The 24,547-nt window shown below is 42.0% G+C and overlaps 2 protein-coding genes across 4 annotated transcripts in view; one reads left to right on the top strand and one right to left on the bottom strand.

Moving 5' to 3' along the window:
• Window positions 1–12,970, top strand: part of COL4A6 (collagen type IV alpha 6 chain) — a 130,374-nt gene extending 117,404 nt beyond the window's left edge. For both annotated transcript variants that reach the window (XM_067004888.1, XM_048070766.2), the window contains exons 32-46: window positions 89–270; window positions 535–598; window positions 1,113–1,187; window positions 1,596–1,703; window positions 2,293–2,400; window positions 2,825–2,896; window positions 3,341–3,466; window positions 3,826–3,942; window positions 4,679–4,840; window positions 6,274–6,372; window positions 6,652–6,798; window positions 7,772–7,888; window positions 8,622–8,813; window positions 9,041–9,327; window positions 9,902–12,970. In XM_067004888.1, coding sequence (XP_066860989.1) covers window positions 89–270; window positions 535–598; window positions 1,113–1,187; window positions 1,596–1,703; window positions 2,293–2,400; window positions 2,825–2,896; window positions 3,341–3,466; window positions 3,826–3,942; window positions 4,679–4,840; window positions 6,274–6,372; window positions 6,652–6,798; window positions 7,772–7,888; window positions 8,622–8,813; window positions 9,041–9,327; window positions 9,902–10,162 — 2,117 coding nt within the window. In that variant the 3' untranslated portion in view covers window positions 10,163–12,970. The remainder of the gene's footprint in view (window positions 1–88; window positions 271–534; window positions 599–1,112; window positions 1,188–1,595; window positions 1,704–2,292; window positions 2,401–2,824; window positions 2,897–3,340; window positions 3,467–3,825; window positions 3,943–4,678; window positions 4,841–6,273; window positions 6,373–6,651; window positions 6,799–7,771; window positions 7,889–8,621; window positions 8,814–9,040; window positions 9,328–9,901) is intronic.
• A 7-nt stretch (window positions 12,971–12,977) lies between these two features.
• On the bottom strand, window positions 12,978–24,485 carry ATG4A (autophagy related 4A cysteine peptidase). Of its 2 annotated transcripts, none has more exons than XM_048070787.2 (13): window positions 24,356–24,485; window positions 23,138–23,248; window positions 21,932–22,003; window positions 21,373–21,471; window positions 20,485–20,586; window positions 19,865–19,937; window positions 18,434–18,513; window positions 17,712–17,899; window positions 17,524–17,602; window positions 16,497–16,642; window positions 15,418–15,474; window positions 14,149–14,260; window positions 12,978–13,870 (listed from the first exon to the last, which is right to left on the bottom strand). In XM_048070787.2, exons 1-13 carry the CDS (start codon window positions 24,363–24,365, stop codon window positions 13,806–13,808), a joined length of 1,194 nt encoding a protein of 397 aa, XP_047926744.1. In that variant the 5' UTR covers window positions 24,366–24,485; the 3' UTR covers window positions 12,978–13,805. The 2 variants fall into 2 exon arrangements, with proteins under 2 accessions (XP_047926744.1, XP_047926745.1); XM_048070788.2 differs by having other exon boundaries at window positions 23,138–23,209; window positions 24,356–24,430.
• Between the last annotated feature and the right edge of the window lie 62 nt (window positions 24,486–24,547).

The following is a 24,547-nucleotide window of genomic DNA, read 5'->3' as shown; positions in this document are numbered from 1 at the left end:
AAGGAGAGCTTTGGGTAACAGCTCAGTTGGCTAAATAAGCGAATGTCTGTATTTTGAAATGGATTTATACTCTTTTATATAAACTCAGGTGATAAAGGAATCCCAGGAAGCCGTGGACAGCCGGGTCTCCCTGGACCTGCTGGGTCAGCAAGCAGAGAGAGAGGTTTTCATGGTGAGCCAGGCTTCCCTGGTCCATCTGGACAGCCTGGGCTGCCAGGACAGAAGGGTGCACGTGGCATCATAGGATTTCCAGGAATGCCAGGAGAGAGGGTAAATATCTTCTTAAGTATCTTCATTTTCTCAAAGAGCTCTTGGGAAAATCCTTTGTTCTAATTGGTACTTCTGTAGCAAAACAGCTGTCCAGAAGCTGGCAGGATTTTTCTTCACAAAACTTGGGGTTTGTTTGGCTCGTACTGATGAATGACACTTTGGATAACATCTCTTCCTACATCTTTGCAGTCTGTTATCCCCCATGACCCAAAGTTGAAAGAGCAAGAATAAAAAGCAGAGGCTAGCTTTGGGCTTTTATTTCAGGGTTCAGATGGTATCACAGGACCACTTGGATTCCCAGGACCTATTGGCCTCCCTGGTCCAAAGGGTAAGAAATCTTTCACAGTTTACATGGTCTTTCAGTACATGCAGTCCTAAGATTCATGGCTAAAATGAATAGGCTGTGTTCTAGAAGTGTCCGTTGCTCTCCAGTGACTGGCTCAGAAGTCCCCCTGTGATGTCATTCATTCAGATGAGATCTGTTCCAAGCCAAATGCCTTAAAACTTTATGATCCTTTGAAATCTTGGCCACAGCACTGTACGAAGCATGTTGGACAATACAAGAGGCACCCTCTCTGATCAGCTTGTGACATAAAGGGTAGGGTGTTGTGAAATTGCCCATAAATGTTTGTCTGAACATGCCCTGAGTGTATTTACTTCCATTGCTGTTTATAAACATTTTCAAACACCTCAGGGACATCATTTACTGTTGTCTTTTTTACCTCCTGAATTTGCAGTATAAGCAAGGTTTATTTTCATAAACATGGCTATTGAGCAGCCCTGAGAGCTGCTCCCCACACTCATTTACAGAATGGCTTCCTCACCTCATCTTCCTTTTCCAGGTGACCAGGGAGAGTCTCTCGGCGTTCCTGGCAGTGCTGGAGTGAAAGGAGAGCGAGGGGGCCCGGGTTTCCCAGGTGAAGTAGCCCTTGGTGGTTCACTTCAAGAGTACAAAGTTCTGGAAATTAAATTGGATAACATTGCCCAGTCTGGGGCTGTATGTGATCTGTAAATCTAAATACTTCAGTCTTGTCCTCTAAATGAGATTTGAGGAGTCTAATCCAAGTGGGCCACAAATGGATGAATAAAAAAAAAAAGAAAAAAAAAAAAAAAGAAAAATAGCCCAATTCTAATGCTGGGTCCCACTTTACTTCCTGAGTAGGAACTTGGGAACTTGGGCTGGTGTTTGCCATCCAGGGAGTCTGGTCCAGAGCCCAGACAATGGTTGAGCAGACACAAGTGCTGCAGCGGCAGTCTAACATGTTTCTCTTTCTCTTCAGGCCTACCTCCAGTTTAACTTGTGCTCTATGCTTTTATCATTTCAGGGGAGACAGGGAGAGAAGGGCTCAAGGGTGAACCGGGCTACCCAGGAAGCACTGGAGTGAATGGACTCAAAGGTGGCCCAGGGGATGTTGGCCAAGAAGGACCAGCAGGTACTGCACAAGGCACCCAAGTTCGGCAGTTTGTTGCATGATTGGAACAACCTCACCTTGTTGTTTCCTTAGCCCTGGTTGGCCTATCTCAGCTGAGGCTTAAACAAGAAGGTCTTGTTTAAAGTCTTCCATTGCAACACTTGAGTCCACTCCCTCTCTAGACCCAAACCTACCCAGAAGGATGGCTAAAAATGTCTTTGGTTAGTGGTGTAACTAGCAGGTATGCTCTCACATTGTTATCAAGATATCAATTTGAAAGAACAGTGGAAGTTGTTGGAATATTTTACTTGAAAACTCATGTAATCTATTTAGTTATTCAGTGTGCATACTATTCCAGTCTGTCACTTGGTGGGTGATGAAGAATGCAATTTCTGATTTAAAAAAAAAAAAGCAACTATCAAATAAATAGTTGGATAAATGCTACGCTAGTAGTGGTGGTGAAAAGAGATTTGGACCTGGTTTTTCTTTATGTAAATAGTTTATTCACCTATCTTATGAGTTAAGTGCAGGATCAGAAGCTGTAATATGGAGTTGTGAGCTGATTTGTCCTGAATGTGTGATGCAAGAACGTTTTGCTGCTTGTTTTTAGGAATTCCTGGAAATGCTGGGCTGAGAGGAATCCCTGGGCCACCAGGGCCTCCAGGGCAGCCGGGATCTGTCGGATTCCCTGGAGCTCGTGGAACAGCAGGACCCAAAGGTATGTCTGGAGCCTGCACTCAGGGGGCAGAAATTGGGTCAGAAAACTAGGGTTTCATCCAAGTATATCACAGCAGGCAGGCAGCACACTATGTGTGGGCCAGCTGTGCGTGGGAAATCAGCTCATTTCTTGGCAATGCTAGTGCAGGCACCAGCTGCTAGAAATGAGCAGAGGAGTGTTCGGAAAGGGAGAGGCTCTCACTGGATTTGGATCACTGTTGGGGTTCACTGAGGGTAAAAACAGAGAGCAGTGGGAAGAGTTTCCACGAAGGGGGCCTGTGCGAAGGGAGGCTTTACATTCTGTGTTCCCCCGTGTCATGTTTCTCACACCTGTTGTAGTCTCCATGAAGCATCTGTGCATTTCTACCTAACTAAATTATTTGCTTATTTGCTCACTTACGTAAGTGTTCTCAATGTCTTTTCAGGGTTTCATGGATTTCCAGGTTTAAATGGTCTAAATGGCTTGCCAGGCACAAAAGGGTCTCCTGGAACACCAGGTAAAGGAAACATGTAGTAGAAGCATCATAGCTGGGGAAATGCCTACATTGGTCTATCATGGGAGCAACGTTCCTCACAAAATTGCTCCATTTTACCCAGTTCTGGATTTAATCATAGTATGAAGAAAAAATATCAAAATATTGTATGTACATGAGCAGATTCTCCTTTTAAGAAGCATGAGCAAATTCTTCTTCACATCCTTATGCAAAAGCCTGTGGGAAGTCCAGAACAGTACTATGCTTCTCCCTCAGCACCTTGCAGATTAAATTCACTCTGCACAGAGTAGCACAGCAGGCACCAGACCTCTTTCTGCTGCTCTACTGAAAACAGCAAAGAGGGTGGTAAATGGTTAACTTTTTATTGCAAGTCTGCTTGTGTAATGATTTAACTGCTAGTAAATTGTTTGAATAAGCTCTCTTACTTTCTTTAACTATCTTTATTAGGTCTGAGTGAAGTTGGACTGAAAGGCCCTGCAGGTCTCCCAGGTGTGAAGGGTGAAGAAGGTTCTCCAGGCTTGGGTAGAGGTGCTCTAGGATTTCCGGGACCAAAAGGCTCATCAGGAGACATGGGTAAACACTGATGTTCTGGAAGCCTGTTGAAATGTGTTGCAGCTCAGGTTAGCGGGTTTGCACAGTTAGAGGAATTACCAAAGAGAACTCCTAAGGTCACAGAAATAGGCAGTAGTTTGACAGGTAAATATTCAATCTGTGACGTGGCCATATAGTTGAGAAACAGTTAGTTACATGGTTATTACAGTGTCTGTACCTCCCCTGAACAGGAGTATATTGTATTTTGTTCCCCACAGGTAGTGAGATGTCTGTTTGTTCTCCTCAGTATGAATACTGCTCAGCCACTACTTCTGACCATGTCAGTGAAGGTGATGGAAGAGCTGGGGATGTGCTCTCACACTTTGTATTTCTTGTTCTAGGTCCCCCGGGTCCTGTGGGACTGCCAGGCTTGCCAGGAACTCCTGGAGTTTCTCTTCCTTCTGATATACGTGGGAGGCCTGGGGATGCTGGCCATCCAGGACTTGATGGGAGTTCAGGTATGGAGAGTGAACTAGCTAAGAGGATTTCTGTTTCTTTATGCTTCCTTTGAAGAACTCTGGGTCTGGGGGGATATAAATGACTTCGAGTAGCGTCACCTTAATCATCTGTTTTTTAGATCAGGGTTTGAGAATAAAGAGCTCTGTTTTCAATTCCTACTGTTGAATCTGGATTCGATGTAGACCATTATTAAAGCTCCCTGCTCCATATTCATTTCGCCTATTGTTATACTGAAGACAGGCTCAGGCAGTAAGATAGATGCTTTGCTCCAACGCATTATGTCTACATTTGGAGACCAGCTCCATATTAGACTGTGGTTTCTACAGCTGTAACCTATAAGCTCCTAGAGAGCTGTAACCTAATAAGCTCCTAGAGAAGTTTAGAAGTATTCTGTGTGAGCTGGGAGGCAGCAAAGCTTCACTGCTACTCAGAGGTACATAGGGAGCACATCCTAATGTCAGCAGCAAGTACAGTTCCAAAGATTTGTCGTGATGGCATTGGTGCACGTTCATCACCTAACAGCCTTGTCTAAAAAGATTTAAAAGATTTAAAGGTTGCTGGTACCTATGTTTACATAAGCAAGTAGAGCCTGGTTCTTTTCCTTTGGGAGGAGGACAACCCTGGAAATACAGACACACAAACAGTGACTGTCCCTTAGAATGACTTCTTAGGGTTAGCAACAGCATTTACTTTGCCCCAAGAGGAGATTGTGCTAATTACCTGTGTTGTCTCTAGGTCTTCCAGGTCCTCCAGGACCACGAGGGCCCCCTGGCCCAGCTTCTGACCAAGGTGACACAGGCAACCCAGGTTTCCCTGGTGTGCTTGGCTTGCGAGGCATTAAGGGCGACGTGGGACCCACTGGTCCAATCGGGCTCCCTGGAGTGTCTGGATTCAAAGGTAATCTTGCCTTGAAAAGGGTCTGGGTGTGGTTTGGCAGCCATCACCTTGACAGAGTGAATGGCTATAGTGTGGTGTGACTGCTTTGAAACAAATCCTCGTTCAGGTGTGAGCTCAGCTGAGTTTGCCTCTTTCCTTTTGGCCCATGCAGGTTTTACCTACTGACTGTAAAAGCAGTAAAGTGAGGCCAGCTCCAGGTGCTATTCAGTGTCTCCCTCATGATTTATTTATTTTTAATCTTCTTTTTTTTTTTTTTCTGGGTAGATGATGCCCACATGCAATTGTGCTGTGTTTGTTGGATACAGCTACCCGTTCACATGTGTGTGGTTCTCTCTTACAGAATCATATAGGTTGGAAGAGACCTCCAAGATCACTTAGTCCAACCTCTGACCTAGGAGGACTAACAAGTCCTCCACTAAACCACTAAACCACATCACCAAGCTCTACATCTAAACGTCTCTTAAAGACCTCCAGGGATGGTGACTGAACCACTTCCCTGGGCAGCCCATTCCAATGCCTAACAACCCTTTCAGTAAAGAAGTTCTTCCTAATATCCAACCTAAACCTCCCCTGGCGCAACTTTAGCCCATTCCCCCTCGTCCTGTCACCAGGCACGTGGGAGAACAGACCAACCCCCACCTCACCACAGCCTCCTTTGAGGTACCTGTAGAGTGTGATAAGGTCACCCCTGAGCCTCCTCTCTTCAGGCTGAACAACCCCAGCTCCCTCAGCCGCTCCTCGTAAGACTTGTTCTCCAGACCCCTCACCAGCTTCATTGCCCTTATCTAGGCAAAGACTGGAGATGCTGTTTCTAGAGGACCATTGCACCAATGTGTGTGTGCTTAGAGGCACAATGTGGTGGATTTAGGTCTCCCAAAGAGGCTGAGAGGATTGTAGGAGTTAAGGGATCTTGCTATGAGCTAAGGCAGGAAGCATGTTGCTCTCCCTTTGGTCTCTACCAAAGGAAACCAGAGGGCAGCTGCAAACAAGGTCTCTAATAGCAAGGTTTCAAAGGGACTGAACAGCTCAAAAGACAGGAAAGGATGGAGAACCATTGCCAGGAGAAGCTGGTATGCTGTCTGTCTGCATAGGCTGACAACTCCCCATTGCTCTGTGCTGTGCATGGAGGAGAATTCCAAATAGAGTGGATGTATGCTCCGCAAACACTTTCCCTGGGTTACCCCATGGAAGGGGAAGAGTTCTTTCCATAAAGTGTAGTTATGTAGCAGTGGAAATTCTTGTCTTGAGGCTCTGCAGCCATTCTGGACATCAAAATGGGCACAGAGCTCCTGAAGGGTCACGGTCCCCTCTGTCTCAGAGCTGAAATGGTGTTCTCATTGCTGCCGTTAGTGTGTTCCTCAGTGCCTCAGCTGTGGGTCAGAATCAGGGCCCCATGCTTAGCCTCTGAGGTCTTCAGCTGTGTATCTTTGCAGGTGTAAGAGGTGAGCCTGGACTAATGGGGATGCCAGGTAAAGATGGGCCTCCAGGGGATCCTGGTTACCCTGGCCTGAAAGGTGAAATGGGCAATCGAGGTGAGTGCCAGAGAATTTGGGACGCTGTACTTTGTTGCAAAAGCTTTGGGTTGGGAAAAATTTTAGAGCTCCCGAAATAGGCTTGTTTGGGGGTTTCTTGGCTTCTTAGAGATTGAAATAAATTACAAAGAACTTGACGTATCACTTTTCAGAAGGATACCCAGTGCTGGTGTACTAAGGCAGCCTTAATTTAAAATACGTCTCCTTTGTGTCAGTATTATCATCAAAGCTGTGAACCTTTTCCTGAAGTACTTACACTGTCATTTACACTGTGTGCAGGTCTCCCTGGCCGACCAGGGGCTCCAGGTATAACCCCACAGCCGGAAGAAATCACAGCCCCTGCAGGCTTACCTGGTCTGCCAGGGATTGATGGTGTGCCTGGCTTTGATGGAGATCCTGGGTTCCAAGGCCCGGTTGGAAAACCAGGTAAAAACACAGTCAGATCACTGAAATGCTGCCTTCTGGAAGAACAACACTCCTTTCTCAATGCATTAGGAAGGTTTACAGGTTTTTCTAGTAATGGAAATAATTCCAGCAAAATACATACTAATGTCATGTTTTATTAGTATTAGGATATGCTTGATAAATGATTTTCCTGCACTTTGATAGTTTTTGAATTAAGCTTCCAGAATTAGGAGCAGCAGCATGTGGTATAGCTGGTGTGATGCCAGCTTTGGTACTAGCAGGTGGAGTCGTCCTGAAAGTGAAGCACCACTGAGAATTATTTGTATTGTCAATAAAATACTGTCAATAAAATACTGTAACTGTGCTGGGAACTTCAGCCAGCACCACTGCAGTTTGTATCATTTGGCAAAATGGCTTTACTGGGTTCTGCACCAGGAATCTCCTAGGGCTCAGCAAGTACCAGTGATGCTTTTCTTAACGCTGCCATTTATCCAATTTGAAAAGGTTCATATTCTCCTTTATTCATGAAAACTCTTAGACAGGGAACCTCAGTGAGCATCAGTCCTTCCCCAAAATGCTGTCCTGATCCCTGCCACAGTGAATGGATCTGTGTTGGATCCTGACTATTGTCATCAGTTTCTCAAGTGAATTAAACGTGCAGGGAGTCAAATCTGAGAAAGCCTTTATTAATGCTGTTGGTAAGGTGATCAGGTACCAGGCACTGTGGAGCAGTGCAAAGAGAGAAACTCATTGGGAAATCTAATTATACCCTTAATGCTCAGTCATTACAGAAATTGTTCAAATGTACAGCCATCTGTTTCCCGGAGGAATCCCTGTATGGAGGTAAGGGTTTGTAACTACAGCTGTTTGAGTGAGCTCTCAGCATGGCCGCTGACAACAAATTCATAACATATTTCTCTTTGTGATTGTAGTTGTAGGACTGAAGGCGTTAGTATAAAGAAATAATGATAGTAGTAATTGTGTTTAATTTCAGGTACAAAAGGTCTGCCAGGCAGATCTGGTTTGAAAGGACGTGATGGCTTACCTGGATCGCCTGGCACCGTTGGGGATCCAGGACCTGTGGGTACCCCAGGACCACAGGGATTTGAAGGTAATTATATGATTTGGGGAAAAAAAGCAATCAGTAGAATTCTGTTTGCCCCCAGGTTCTGAAGAAATCCTCCCCAACACCACATGAATTACCTTAGGAAGACTGAGGGATGTACATGATCTTCTGTCTTGTATCTGCAATGAAATAGATTTAATTCTCAGTGAGGAGGGTTATGTCACATGTCGTTGACTACCACTGCTGAAGTTTAGCTAGGTACAATTGTGAACATCTTTTGGGTTTAATGTTTTGTGCATGTAGGAGCCATCTTGAAGGTTTGAAAGAGCAAGATGGTATTCATAGCTATCAGGGTTGGGTGGTAGAGGCACTGTGAGAGAGAGAAGCTTTCGATTCTGCCACAGATTTGTATGGCTTTTGGCCTTTCTGTGTCAAAAGAATATTACCATGAAGAGTACTAGAGTGAAAATGAATTTGTTAGGTTTTGGTTGGTGCTTTGAGATCCTCAGAATTACTGTACCATGAGATATGTGCTAACTCTTTGGTACTAGAGTTTTTTGGGGAAAGACAGAAAATGAAATGAGGTAGGAAATGGGTGGGTACTATTGTGAAACGGCTGCTTTTAGAACTGGTGCATCTAGTCAGTCATACAACCATCAAAATTTGGCCTCTTCTTCGTACAATGCTGACATAAACAGTAGGACAGCACTGCCAAATTCAGGTAAAGAGCCAGCTGATGTCTACATCGCCTGTTAGTGATTCCTCTTCTGTCTTGCAGGTGTCGCTGGAAAGCCAGGCTCGCTTGGTTTGCCAGGAATGCCGGGTCGGAGCGTGGGCGTTGGGTACACCTTAGTGAAGCACAGCCAGTCAGACCAAATCCCACCTTGCCCCATAGGAATGAACAAGCTCTGGGATGGCTACAGCTTACTGTACGTGGAGGGGCAGGAAAAATCACACAACCAGGATCTTGGTGAGTTGACAATCTTCTCTCAGGCATAAACAACGTAGGTCAAAATCCCATTTCTAATGAGCAATTTTCATGGGTACTGCTGAAAGTTGTGGCGGAGGAAGTCTTCTTGGCCAAAATCTGTGCTGGAAGCAATGTTATTTGTGCCGTGCTCTGCCACACCTCACTGGTGTGTATGAGTTTGAACTCTTGGCAGCTGCTTGGTGTGACTGCTTCTCCAATTCTTCCAGGTTTTGCTGGCTCCTGTTTGCCTCGCTTCAGCACCATGCCTTTTATTTACTGCAACATCAATGAAGTGTGCTACTACGCCAGCCGAAACGACAAGTCCTACTGGCTCTCCACCACTGCTCCCATCCCCATGATGCCGGTGGACAGCACGCAGATCCCCCAGTACATCAGCCGCTGCTCAGTCTGCGAAGCGCCCTCCCAGGCTGTGGCCGTACACAGCCAGGATATCACCATCCCCCAGTGTCCCCTCGGTTGGCGCAGCCTCTGGATAGGATACTCCTTCCTCATGGTAAGGATACCACTGCTAATGCAAAGGCAGCTTTAAACGTGTTTGGATCTCCTCTTTGAGATTAGGTCACTGAGGCTGAATTCTCTGAGTTGCATGTAGGAAACTGTATACAGGGCTGTCCTGTAGCTTCAAGTCCAGTAGTAAAACTGAATCAGTAGATCTGCATTGCCACAGATACTCGTCGTGCTTCAAACCTTTAAATGCAGAAACACCAATTAAGCTACAGCGTTGTCTTAATCCCCTCTCTACTGGGACAGTATTTTATTATGCTCTCCTAGAAGCCCATCGGTGTGAGGTTGTTGGAAAACTAAGTCAGCATTATTGTCTCCCAGTTTTCCCAGTTTGCAAGTGACAAGCTGATTTCCTTTATAGCAGGGCTGTATGCTCAGCCTAGGTACCTTCCTTTGCTTCTTTACCTCTAGCCCTGATTCCAAACCCAGTTACAGACAGCCAAGGTTATAACCATAAAGCTGGTTGCTTGTTTTACTCATTTCAGCAACAGAACTTGAGTTACTGCCCTGTTCACCTCATTTTCTGTTCCTTTGAACTCATTTAAATAAACATCTTTATTTAGCACACAGCTGCTGGTGCAGAAGGTGGAGGTCAGTCCCTCGTCTCACCTGGTTCTTGCCTGGAGGATTTCCGCGCTACTCCATTCATTGAATGCAACGGTGCCAGGGGGACGTGCCATTACTTTGCAAACAAATACAGCTTCTGGCTCACGACCGTCGAACAGTCACAGCAGTTTGTCAGTGCCCCTCCCTCAGAAACCCTGAAAGCAGGACAGCTTCGAACAAGGGTCAGCCGCTGCCAGGTGTGCATGAAGAATTTGTAACAGAAATGCACAAAAATAACTCGTTACCTAAGAGCAGGTATCACTGATGTGAAGAAAGATAAATTCAAACTGGTTTTGTGCGTGCTTGATGGATGAATCAAGATGGCCGGAATTCCACAAAAATCAAGTGTCAAGTCCAGGAGTTTGCACACACAGAAGGGAAGACCAGTGCTCTGAAACCTGTTTTATGGAACACGGTGCTATGCTTTTACTTTAATGTTGTTTGGGTTATTTTTCCTCATTTATGGCTACCTCAGAAAGCCTCTGCGAGTTTCTTATTCAGACTGAAGAGTAACTGCTGTCTCACGTTACACCACTCCTCTGTCCAAGGCACACACCAACCATCAAGAGACTTCTCAAAAGTTATGCTTTACTAGTGTCTTTGCAAACAGTATTTGGTCTAGTGTAAGGGAATGAAGACTTATTCTCCTATGAAATACAGAACTAGCTAAAATTTATAATGCATTGTAGATGACTTAGCATCAATGACTTAAGCATTAATGGTTGATAACTGACTTCATTAGGAGGAGTCAAAGATGAATTTGTTTTGCTTTGCTTGTTCAACAGATGGGACATTCTTTGGCTTTTTGATAGGTAATCAATTGTAATCCAGACTCATACCCACGGTTGACGTATAAGAGCTATCCCAGTGAAAAATACACTTTTTGATGTGGAATCCAAAACAACCCTAGCATTCTTTATAGCTTTCTGTTGAGTTATATTCCAGGTAAAATGTCTACTTCAGGGTTTGTGCTTATCTTCATGTAGGCAGAAACGCTTCATTATTATGAACATAAATCTTCTTTCTGAGGTAGCCTTGGCACAGTTATCTTGTAATTATTCAAGTTGCGTGTATTTAAAAGTAGAGGCTTATTAAATAGCACGCAGGCTTATGCAAACACAGAAGAAAGCAGTTATGATGTACATTTTTATTTCTGCAGTCACGATCTGTTGTATTCTTCTTCCTCTAGGCTTTATTTCTGTCAGTTTAAAAAACTGTAGTTCTATTGTATGCACTGTTAAGTAGTTCCACTTACCTTCAGGGCGTAATTAAAGACAAATGTTACTAATTTTATCATCCTTACATATTTTGAGGGAAAGCCATGAAAAAAACAAGCAAATGTAATATATATCATGAATTCATTTAGTTGGGCTAAAGCTGTTATCCATCCCTCTTTCTAGAGGGAAGCGTATGAAATCCTTATATATTGACATTCCATGACATTTAAAAGAAGTGCCTTGCAAATACACTATCACCTTGGCATAAAGATTTTAAAGATATTTTTTTCAGAAAATTACTACTAATACAAGACTGAGACATTATTTTAAAGTGTTATTTCTTTACTAGGTTTTAGAGCTCTAGCTCTATCCCGCAAACTATTTAAGAAAGTGCTTAGTTTTAAGCAGGTAATATTTTTACCTTTGAGGGATTTGAACTAGATGATCGTTAAGGTCACAACCCTTCCAACCCAAACAATGGTTTTTGGATTTGGATTTTGCATAACTAGGATTTTGTAGATTTATATGCATGATGTGATGTTACCTTCCCAGATCAGGGTCAGAGAGCTCTGCCTATTTTAGAGTTGAATCACGATTTAGTCTTTCATTTAACATATTCCTACTTGTGAAAGACCTGCAACTGCTTTGGATGTATTTTGTAAATATTTTTAAGGCATTTTAACACTCCTGAGTGACAATCCTTTTGTGCACACTATCTAATCTACTTCTTAGCTGTCCTAGCACATACAGATCATATGGTAGTTGCAGCTTGGTTTAAACAAATGCAACTTTAAAAAACTGTCTGCACACAGTAAAGCTCACTGTTTTTTGAAAATTTCTGCAATTAACTCTGGGAAACTCCAACATGGACTTGGTTTTATTTTTGAACATGGACGCATGCAAATGTAAGTGTGTTTTGTTTTTTTTCCAGGATCAGAGCTTTATGCATTTTAAGTGCCAGTATCTTTAGGGACCTGCCTCTCTTGCAGTAAGTTGGCTCTGTTGATACCAATACCCAACCTTCCGTCGAGTTCAACAAACCCAGCCTGTTCCTCCTCTGTTTACACATAAGCCATTCTCAGTCAGGTACTGAGGGTGTGAATTCCTATCACCAGCCATTCTTCCAGCAGCCCTATTTTCAGAAGTTTGGTTACCCCCACCAAGAGCGCTTCTTCAAGAAGTCTGCAGGGCCTCACGAGCTTTTGCTGCATGAGGAGGGCTTGGCCCTGAAGACTTCTTGAATCTCCTCAAAAACCATGCAGCTAATCCCTGGAGAGAGAAGGAAGAAAATTATATTTTTTTCTACATTTGTGGTTTCCAAGCTGTAGTTAATAAACATTAAACAAGATGAAATAGGATCTCGTTAACTCTTTTGTTTGAAAAAACACTGGCCCTGATCGAGAGGTGCAAGTGAGAGGAGACAGTATTCAGTATTTCTCTATGTTGTCATTTATTGGTGAAGATGAAAGTCTGCAATTCATGTTCATTACACTAGCATGACAAAATGACCACAAGGGGGACTGTCTGGTAGTGAAAAGGAACTTTAGCATGGATTAAAAATCTGCGCCTTTCTTTATTCTGAACTGTTTTTCTTATGGCTGCTAGAGAGATGCTCTGCCTTAGAAATAAAACTGCCCAGGCTGTTCTGATAAACCTGTAGAGTTAAGGCACTTCTACCAAAACAGATTTCAAAAGGCAAAAAGTCCAAAAGCAACAATTAAGTAATCTGTGTACGCTTATATATTAAGTTTTAAGATAACCTGGTTTATATTTAGTTCACACAAATTAACAAAACATAGCAGCATACAACCTAAGAAAAGCTTAAGAAATTTATTAGATGCACAGATAAAGTGCTGTAACAGAGAAACTTGTGTAAATCAATTTTAAAATAAATAAGGTACAGTTAAACCACCTTTGACTCATTTTAACTCTGAAAGAAATAACCTAAGTTTTAATCATTTGAATTTTAAGGTCAAGGTGAAATATACCATAACTATAACAGTGGTTGTGATCTGTATCAGCTATTTGAGTCTCCTGTTCCTCTTGAGGTCTCCCAGAAACAGGAAGGCTATTGCAAAATGTATACATTAGACATAGTTCCTTTTACAGAAACATTTTTGTAATAAAGTCTGGTTGCTCAAATACATGTTAAAATATTTAACAAGGAAACAATTTTCTCCTGATCCAGTCGATCTTTTAAACAAGACAATGTATTTTTCCTATGATGTAGCCCACAGGAGGAAACAGAAGTAAACATCCTCCTTAACTGAAGACTGTTTTGCTTTAAGAACTAAACTATTGCATTATTGTATGAGAGCAAGAAATATCCATTTGGGTTATCCCTTTCTCCAAACATAGTGCCCAGTGATACACGTATTTTTGCCTTAATCTCAAAGGCCCATTTGTCTTCAGGTAAGATACATTAAAAAGAGATTCCCTTTAAGCATCTTATCACAAGATCTCTTACTGCCTTTCCATCCGGGGAAGCTTGTGTGTTAAACTGCCATTGGAGTTTTGGATGCTACTACGTTTCTGTGCTCTGTTATCCATAATTTCAGGCACTTTGGGGCTAACATGGCTGTTTAAGTCAATGCAATAATATTACCAATATATTCAATACTCAGAAGAGTCACCATAGTTCCCTTCACACACTCAGGATTTCAAATTCTTCTTCCAATTCAAATAGCTTGTCGGTAGATTCAATGAGTTCTGTAAAAAAATAAAAAGATAAAGAAAAAAATGCTTCTAAAGACATGCCTGGTTTTGTTTACTTAAAAAAAAAAAAAACTTTGAAAGATGCATTCCAGAAAAGTGTTTTGTAAGAGCGAAAAAAAATCTGTGCTAGCAATTGTATGGCTTGTTTGGATACATGCCTGATACATATTGCTTGACACTTACAAAGGATAGTTATTCTACCTGTGATTATTCTTTTATTTGCTAACAAGGAACATTACATTGCACAATTGTGCTTTTAATCAGTGCCTTACCTGCTCCTGTGGTTGTCACTTCTGGTTTTGTTGGAGGTATGAAAGGAGGCCAGTGTGGTGGGTGCTTCTGGACCAGCTCAAACATCCGTAGACTCTGCTGCTTTAGAATCTCCTGAGGACAGAATACTTCCATTTTAAAAGGTGGCTCAGGAGAAGCTTCAAACACAAAACGTGTATACTTAATTGAAAACATTTTTTAATTACATATGTCCATCAGGAAATAAAAAAAAAAAAGGCTTTATGCAGACATACTGTGAAATCCAAGCACCATGGTCTCTGTAATACTTCCCTAGTTAAAAATACATCTGAAAGACAGATCTCTTGAACTGTACTACAAATTATCAGCCTTATAATTAGCTTTGGTATCTACACACCCGTAATTTTGTTTACATTTAGCAAGCACACCAGGAAGGTACAATATTTTCTGCTTTTTAAGAGGAAGTTACTTGCATAGAACTCTCTCTTCTCAAGTTTTCTGCTGATCAATAGCACAAAAGACAGATCTATCAGCTCCTCCAAAAACAAAAAAAACAACAGATTTTGAAGGACAGGTTTTGGTCAGGAGAAAAGTTGTTCCTGAAGCCAAACGCTATTCCTCTTCAAAGAGATGTTACCTCCTGTCCTGTATTTCACTTATTTACAAACTGTTTTCCTTAGCTGATTTTTTTTTTAAATAAATGCCTTTAGAGGTTGATGGTACTTGACATTCAGACATCTGTTGCTTAGTTTTAACACCTGCATGCAGAAATATCCTCAAGTCTGTTTCCTGTGGCAGCCAGCACCTTCTGTTCTCCCTAGATCAGCAGGAGCTAGAGGCCTTCAGCACTTACAGAATCAGATCTTTAAGATACCAGGGACTAACAGTCATAATTAGAACACGCAATATATTATGTTAAACAATAAAAAAGGATCAGGAAGCAAATCATAAGTCACTACAATATGGCAGTTAAAACTTAGTCATTTAGTGAGAATTAGAAGTTAAAAGCAAGTGTCACCCAGTAACATAGTAGTGCTAAGAAAACCTTCAAGGGTGTATGTTTACACCCATTTTCCAACTGGCAGGGTTTGTGGCCGGTAAAGTGCTGAACAATTTCTGATTAGCAATTCAGTAGTATTGTCTTACCCTGATGCTTTAATGCATTCTTCTCTATGGCTCATACAATTTGTATACAAAGGAAAATGCAAGGGGAATTTCCATTTTACAAAAAACAGACAATAAAAACAAGACTTTATAAAGAGCAAATCAAGATGCTAAGTTCCCACTCTTACCTTTTGTACAAGACTACACCAGTTATCAAAATCACATTCTTCTTTGCAAAAGAAGCCCTGAGGGGAAAAAACAAACACACAGAGTTTTACCTTTGCAGATGGTAAGTACAAGGTACCAGCAGGTAAGGCGGTTTGACCTCTGATACACTAATACCCCGTACGATCACTAAAAATAAGACTCAAAATATGTGGCAGCTCTAGGGAGAGACCCTGAGGGGAGAACAAGGCCCTGCAAACCCTAACGAAACAGTCAACCAAAAAACAGCAGCAGCTCCTGGGTGCTCCTCCATGGAGTGCCACCCAGTTCCTACAGTCCAGGTATCAGCAGAAGCTGAAACCTCTTAGATGATGGACCCCCTAAGGAACATCTCCACTCTGGTATCTATACTGAAAATATTTGCTCTTCCTTATTATTTTGTCTGTCTCACTGCATCATTCCACATTTTGCTCAGTTACATAGTTAAGTATTAAAAAAAAAAAAAAGAATAAAATACTTTCTAAAAAGCAGCAGTATTAAAAAACTGGTATGTGAATGAATGAAAGATACCGGTATCTTTACAGATTGTTTAAAGCTTTAGAAACACATCCCACTGGTGACAACTGTCAGTAACCCAATCACAGGATACTGGCATGGGATCAGATCCAACTTTTTCAAATACCACGGTACCCCTGTGACATTTTGGGTGAATTCTACAAATATCTCCACTTAAACATTTTTAAATTATGATGTAAAGTAAGTTTAAGTAACTTGTCTAGAGGTGACCAAACATAAAGTAGTGATAGAATAAAACAAGTAAACCTGTTTCAGTTCCTTGCTCTAACCATTATAATGCCTCTTGAAAGAAGTAAAAGCTGCTCAGTAAAGAAAACGAAGCGAGCTCCCTACAGTACAGACAGTTCCCCACTTGCCCTAAGATTCGTGTACTCTATGTAGTTATGTACAAACTACTATGTGTTTACCACAGAAGACAGCTTTGTGATCTTGGTTCTGTTCAAGGAAATGCATTCCTGCCCTTACCAATATAGAGAGGCATTACTTTGAGATAAATTATATACATTCAAGATTTCCTGACACCTACTAAAGCTACCGAAGGGTCCAAATTCATGATCTTCATTCTGTGCGGGGCTTCCTGGCAGTGGAAACTCTCATCATCAACTGTGCCATTTTCTTCTGTATCTACAAAGCTTTGAGTGGTGTGAGGGTCCAAATAGATCAGCTCATTGCCTGGATGGATGGGTAAAATCCGTATGTTAAAAATAAGCAAGTGACGTTAATAAGCACTTGGTCCAGAACTGTAAAATAGAAATTAGATTGCCATCGCAGTCAATATTATCGAGACTTTCCAGCTAGGGATTCTTTAAGAGAATCAGAAGGTTTAGACACAATGTTTCCCACAGGGTATTTAGTATAACTTCCTATTGCGACCTATTACTGTAATTTGTTGGTTGGTTACGTTCTATCTTTGTCACATACTTTTCTTTTTCCATGTGAGATCCAGTACTTTTTTTTTTTTTAATCTCAAGTGTTGCAATCCCTAACGTTGCACAGATTAAAAGGTACAGGATGTTCACAGATGCAATCTGTAATCCCATTAGGCATTCATTCAGAAATTGGAACAAAAAAGCCTAACTAAAACAGATTAGGTTTTACAAAAGAACAAAATAGGGTTGCAAAATTTTGGCCCAAACTGGGGTGAAATCTGAAGGAATGCATTTTAAATTAATTAGACCAATACTTGATAAAAGAAGATATGCAAGAAGGTGAAAAAGATACTGCTATCAGAAAAAGTTTTGAAATACAAGAAAATAAAAGTGACATTTGACCAATACACTTGTCAAATGCTATCAGCTATTCTTAGTATGTTGCTCTTGTTTATGTCATCACTTATTTTTACATCTAGCTTTGCTGTTAACTTTCTGCTCCTGTTAAGGATCATACCATGCTGTTTCTAAAGTATTTTAGACAGGTTTCTTCATTTATTTTATTCTATTCTCATTTTTCTTTACTTCTAGAGCTTCATGCTTAAATTCCTTACTACTTCCCCTTCAAAAAAATGTTCTCTTTTTTTCATCTGCACATTTGGAATAAGTTTCTTTTTTCCTTACCTAAAAATCCTATGAAATAATAGGCATTATTTGGTTTCCCTCCTAATGCTCCCAAAGACTGTGGCATCTTAAAGCATTCCTACAAGTTCAAAAGGAATAAAGGAAATTGTAATTCATTTGTTTACTGACATCACAGATACCCGAACTTATTTGACAGTAACAAGCAATGAATTGAAAGAAAACCTTACTTTAAATGCATCAATATATACTGGATTTATGTGATTTATCCCTAGTCGTAGAGGTATAATAAGCAAGAGGGGTTTCCAGCCTGTGCAGAGCCCTGCTGTGTTCTTGTTTTGGCCAAGAGCACTTCTGTGCAAATGTGCACTGCTGTGGGACGCGCTGCTGCTCTGAGGAGGGGACCAGCACATTTTTTCTGCAAGAAAAAAAACAGAAATCAGTCAATGCACAGAGGAACACAAAGTAGATCTTCCTCTCAGCAGTGAGTTAAGCTAGTTTGCCAGAGATCTTTATAGGGCACACAAGACAAAATGAGCAGGGCATGGCAATTACAGCTATTTTGTAGAAGCAATTCTAGCAGACAGTATGTGCTGGCACGTTCAAGTGAGACGTTAGATAAATGATTGGGGGATGACAATTTAAGACTGCAGTGACATGTACTATTAATGTTATTAATACTGTCAAGCTTTGCCCATAAAACGCCACAGAAATGAAATGGCAGAAATGATGACAGTAGAAATTCTTTGAGGAGCTCTTCACATCCAATGATGTGAGCACGAAGTTGGCATCAGGCACCAAAAAACCACAACTGAGTTTGTATGTCCTTCTTCCCTTTTCTTAACCTGGCAAGACAAACAGATGGCCCCCAAGTATTTGTTCATGTTTAGATACGTTCTGGCAAATGGAGTCAAATCAGAAACTGTTACCAGAAAACTGATGTTTCACTTACTGATGTCTTCAATGACCACCGTATTGTCCATAGATACATAAACTGCTAATGAATTCCATTCATCAAATAAAGCAAGCTTCCTAGAAAACATTAAGGTACTAATTAATATAAACTAGTTGGATCAAAAGGGTAGCTTTACACTCAGAACCATTAGATGGTTCTTGATTTTAAAAAATGTTTTTTTTTCTTAAGAAAAAACATACTTTCTGCATTTTTTAAAGTCTCCATGTAAGAAAAAGAAAACTTTAAATATTAAATATTCAATATCTTTAGAAAAATAGGTACTGAGTGGTACCAGGAAAAACATATGCACTGTACCATGTGCAAACTGTTTTGTCTTATTGCCAACTGCAGTGATAGTAACAGCTCAACTACATCATTAAATTTATTACTTTTTATTGCACTTAACAGTCTCTGCAATGGTTTCTTGCCCAATTGTGTCTTTTATCGTCTGGAAAAGAAAAAAATTCCTATGCCAGTTTTGCACATTACTTTTTGCTTAAGAAGTTCCACTGAATTCAGTGGAATTACTTCTGCCTGAGCCTGCGTGCACAGCAGAAATGGGGCATTAAAAGCTAAATCAGCTAAGGGTTTGGGGCACCAAAACTTAGGTGGGAGACAGCAGCACGCAGGTTTATGTCCACTTCTGTGAAATCCAAACCTTTGGGGAAGGGAGCTACCCTCTTAAGCTGCACAGGCAGAATTAGCTGTTTAAGCCAGAAAAAACTGGGTGTGAGCGCTACACTATGAAAAACTTGGCCATGAAAGATCTGGAGTCCAGGGCATGCTCCATCTCCCCTCCCTCTTCAGATCATGTGTCTGTTCCAGGACGTCAAAGACTTGCTGCTGAGCTCGCAGGACCTGTAGCCTAGCCTCTGCCTGAGGTAAGACACCTCCATGTACCCCTGGAGAACTGAGCAGCTTCAGTTCCTTTAAGTGTGGCTCCCAGACTATGAGGAGCTGCCCATCTTTATACAGCAGCCTTGCTGGCAGAACTGCTGCTCAGAAAGGGAGGAATTGCAGCTCAGTTCCCTCCTCGGCCGAGATGGCTTCTCTCTGATGTTTCACACCACCACTCTGACCTACACGGTGGCACTCTTGACCTGCCGGAGCTGTGCCACTGTGCAGAAAGGAATATACATCTGTGGTGTGACTGGTGAGGGCATGCAGACGGCATAGCAGGAGAGACCTTCCTGCAGTTTCTTTTCCCCAGGCTCTTCCTTTATTAAAATTTAGAGCTCACCCATTCCCAACTCAGTACCTGCTCACCGAGCTTCAGCATCATATTCCATGCTGCACTTGTAAATAGATGGCAAGCACATTCCTGACTGTGGGACAGTGGGAGATGCAGCCTTCAAAACTCTGCCTGGGCCTTATCTTGGCTGCCCCAGGGGAGTACGTTCTGAATGAGACTGGTATGATCTCACTTACTTCAGTACTTGAGCAACTGTATTTGGTCCAAACCATTCTCCAATTGACTTCCCCTCTCCAACACCCATCTGTGCTGTTTTTATGGTGAAAAAAAGACACACATACACAAAATCAAAGAAAAATGAGACCATAAAGAATGTGGTAACAAGATACAGTAAATACCATGACTGTCAAACATTCTAGAGTAACTGCAATCTGTACTTAGCAATAACAATTATTTTCTCAATCTATGCTCTTTTCAAAACTTAATGAGTGCTAGTTTCTTTAATAAACAAAAGGTTTCTAAACTATAACGAGAATTACGAATGTTAGTGCCCTTTATTACAAATTACAGCAATACGCTACAAGACTGTCTATTCTAACATTACTGACTCTGGTACCCAAGGCTTACATAGTTTATCAAGAGCTAGATTCTAGTACATGGCTTTACTTAGGTCTCAGTGAATGTTTCTGTACTACTAGACTTTGCACCCATCTGCATACATTTTTATTTTTATATAAGCATATACGTTGTCTTCATATCCACTTTTTAAAATTATGAATTAACATATTGCAAATTAGTGATTCAACACGGTAGAAATTTCAGTGGAAAAAACCTGAAAGTTTATGTTTGTTCTTACCCATCTGGTGGATTGAATAACAGCAATCCTTCCTGTCGAGAAAGCATCGTAGGATTCTGTGATATTCTTCTGGTTGTTTTTTGTGTTTTTCCCATTGCCAATCTGAAAGGAAAAATTGATAGAGAATAAAAAACAGTGATGTTTTCATTATACTGATCAAATGTCTAGACAGTAGAAAGCCTTATAATGAGATGTTAAAAGACATCTCAACTCATCTCTAATATTTACATTTTGTTTAGAGCTCCTAGAATTCAAAGCTTGTTATTTATTATCAAACTGCCCTTTATCATCATAGGCTAGATTGTAAAAACAGGAAAAATAAAACAAAAATGTCAACTGCAAACATATTCTGACCGATCATGCTGAGCATTGATAGCTATTCCAGTATCTATGAGCTTCCAAGGTTATTTAAAACTACAGGCTGTGTTTAGACCTTGTTGGATTTGTAAGCACCCATTAAATAACAATATAAGATCCATACGGAAAGTCCAAACGCTGCGCTGGCAGCATCCTGGGATGTGACATGCTGATAGAGGCTTAAGAGCTTGCACCTGGGGGGTTTGGACCTCGTGCTGGTGACAGGTGAAGAGAAGGGTAAGAGCTCTGTCCTATGGTGGCAGGTTTTCCCTTGGCCTCAATTTGGGTGTTACACTAAAAGGTTTATAAAGTAACAGCGACAGGATTCCCCATTTGTTCTCCTTCTACACCTATTTCTCTGCTTAAGGCTGGGATGATTTCACCCAGCTGGACAAGAATTAATCCATTAGGAACTGTTACCAGGGCATCAAAGAAAGTCTCACTAATAAATTCAGGGTTTGTGCTTTTAATGGAGTACTACGAAGAAGCGTCTGCAGACAATACAGAAGTTCCCTCAGGACCAGCACTCACCTCTCCCTAAGTGTCTGCAGATCAGTGCTTGTGCCAGCATCATCTGCCCACATCGCAGCATACATCCCCAGCCGGCGTCTGACGAAGGACCCGTGCCTCCTGTTAGGAAAGTTCACCACAATCAGTACAGGCTTTCGAGTGGGTGCAGCACCACAGAGGACATGTCAGAGTGCTAGAAAACAGCTAGGGCTGTTGAAGCCTCCATGAACTGTCCTACAGATAAAAGGCACAGAGCAAGACTTTTTGGTTCAGTGGTGTTGGTCTAATTCTAATCTCTACGTTGCACAAATAAACAAAACTCATTTATTCCTTGTAGAGCTAACTTACTCTTTTCATTCTTCAAGCAACGTTCACAAACAATTTACTGCATGCTATACAACACGATGACCTGATCATGTAAGACATAAACACTGATTTTAATACTCTTCATGTCTGCATAAACAGTTAAAATGATGCTCAAAACGTTCTAATACTCTAGAAATATTTTCCCAGCCTACGATGCCATCACTTATCATGCTATTTAATTTAGAACAAGGCAGTAGATCTGCAGTATACTCACCAATAGGCGAAAACTTTCTTCTATACGTAAACCACAGACGAGCACTTATATCCAACAATAACTTAGATTTGTCTGGAATATTTTTAAAAGGAAAGAAATCATTAAAACAAACTTTTAAAGCTGGAAAATTCTAGCTTTCCCTACATAGTAAGTATACAGAGTGCACGGAAGCCTCCTGTTAGCTTGTACATAGAAGATATTTAATACTTAAAATATCTTTTAGCTGTTAAAACCTGAGAGCTTTTGTGGACTTATAATTAAAGTTGAATTATTACGAATGAAATAATTATTAGGCAATGAAGTTTTAAAAGGTGTTTGGGATGACTATGTCCAGCTTGACTGAAACAACAATGGAGAACTATGTCCTCGGGAAAGAACTGGTAAAGCGAGTTAAGGTGAAGAATTTCTACGTGCAAAACAACACAGAATTGGGCATTACCTCCAAACCCAACACAATGTCATTTCTAGAAAAGATTAATAATATTAAGTTTAAGCATATTTATTTTGAATAAATTGCTTAAAGAATTCTCCCAAAGGCTCTCAAAGGTTTCTTAAGGGTCTGACCTGCTGCTCAGACCCACTGCCCTTTCAAGGCATTGTTCAGCCAGCCAAAGCTGGACATGGCACCCTCGGATGTCCTGATACCAAGGCTGCATCGATGGCCACTGCCTCTGACACGTAACACGGGACTGTGCCCTTGTCCCCTCCCCAAGAAACAAAACCCATTTCTGAAATCTGATTTGTGTATGATGTATAAATACATCACTCTGCAGTGACTGTTAGGCAGTATGTTTCTTTTCAGCAAAATACAGTACATGCCCCAGTTTTACTATTATTATTACTATTTTGAAATCTCACTTTAATTGCAGATAGCAGACTGCAGACAGCACCCCTCAAGGGAAAATAACATTAGCAATACCAGACATTTCCTCAAAGTTTTGTTGTTTATTTAATTTATAAAACATTTGAAGATGAGAAGTGACCAGACAGTTTCTGCCCTAAGTATGATCTCTTTGCATGAACTATGACAGGCAGTAAAGTTCTAATGTCATATTAGGAGGAATACCATTATTCATAGTTGGTTTCTTGTTTATAGGGGAAAAAAAAAGCTTCTCTCATGAGACATTTAAGGAATGGACGGAAATCAGGAGCTGCTGCTGCATCTGTGAATGCTGTACAGATTTTACAGATGAATTTTACAGATACCTGCATTTAGGTGGTGTTGCCTTCCTAGAATCCACACCGGCTCATCAGTTTCTGGAAATTCTTCTAAGTAGTCTGACAAAATAGTGATCTGATTTTCATACCTAGATAAAACTGAACAGGAATACGGGAACATTCAAACCCCATTCCGTCCCCTCCTCCTTTCACGCACACCTTTGAGTTCTTAGACTGAGCTATTGCAGCTTCGCAGCCTTTGGATCTTCTGAACCCCGCTGCCAGCTGTGTTTACACTTTCCCTTAACAGCTGAGCTATCCAATGACTTGGCTGGTTTATATGTTGCTCCTCAGCAACTTCTGAGAGAATAACATGGCTGACACTGTGATCACAAGCAGCCTGACTGAAGCCGGCAGCAGAAGTTCAGGATTACTGCAGAGAGGGGAAGATATAACCCAGGGAAATGAGGAAAGGGAGGACTGCAGGCATCAAGGCTCGTGTGTCCGTGATCAGATGCACACACAGTGCTGCTCGGAGCGATTACGGCCCCATGCTTAATGGGAAGCACGTGAAAAGTGTTAGCGGGGCTGGGTTTTGCTTTCCTAGCCAGAGACTGGAAACACTTCAGGAAAAAAAAAAAAGTATTCAACCTTAGATCTGTTGCTGGCTGTAGAATAACAGGGGATAACTGACAGTACTGAAGGAAGGCTGGTTTTTTTTAGATAATTAAAGCAGCATTTGGTGGAAGAGCGAAAGGGGCCTTTGATGGTTATCTTTTAGATAACAACCTTAAAATGCTGCTAAAAAATTGTAAGTGGAAAGCAAAAGCAATGACGATCATCATTTGCTCTGCAAGTCCAGAACGTATACGTGGTATAGGCAGCAGACTGCCAGGCAAGCACGGGGGGACCCCGCTTGCGTACAAACCAGCACCAGTGACCCCCAGTCTCTCCCAGTTCTCCCCAGTTCCTCCCAGTTCCCCCAGTCCCTCCCAGTCTCCCCAGTCCTTCCCAGTTTCCCCCAGTCCCCCCCAGTTCCCCTAATCCCCCCAGTCTCCCCAGTTACCCCCAGCCCCCCCCCCCCCAGTTCCCCCATAGCTCCCTTGCCCCCCCCCCAGTCCCTTCCAGTCTTCCCAGTTCTCCCCAGTTCCCACAGCCCCCTCAGTTCCCTCCAGTCCCCCAAGTTCTCCCCAGCTCCCCCAATTCCCCCCAGTCCGCCGCATTCACCTCAGCAGCGCCCCGGGCACCCCCCTCGCCGCCCCTCACCTGACTCCATCCTCCCGCTGCCACCATCTTCCTCCTCCTCCTCCTCCTCCTCCTCCTCCTCGCCCCGACACGGAGGCACACGGCAGCAGCCGCGCGGTGCACGCTGGGAGCTGTAGTCCTCCCCCCGAGGAGCGCGGCGCCGCTCCTCGCCTCCCTCCCCCCTCCCCGCCTACAACCCCCAGCACGCCCCGC

The sequence above is a fragment of the Anser cygnoides genome, chromosome 13, assembly GCF_040182565.1.
Source record: "Anser cygnoides isolate HZ-2024a breed goose chromosome 13, Taihu_goose_T2T_genome, whole genome shotgun sequence".
Lineage (NCBI taxonomy): Eukaryota > Metazoa > Chordata > Aves > Anseriformes > Anatidae > Anser > Anser cygnoides.
Note: the sequence above shows the minus strand (reverse complement) of the source record. Positions and strands in the feature narration are given on the sequence as shown.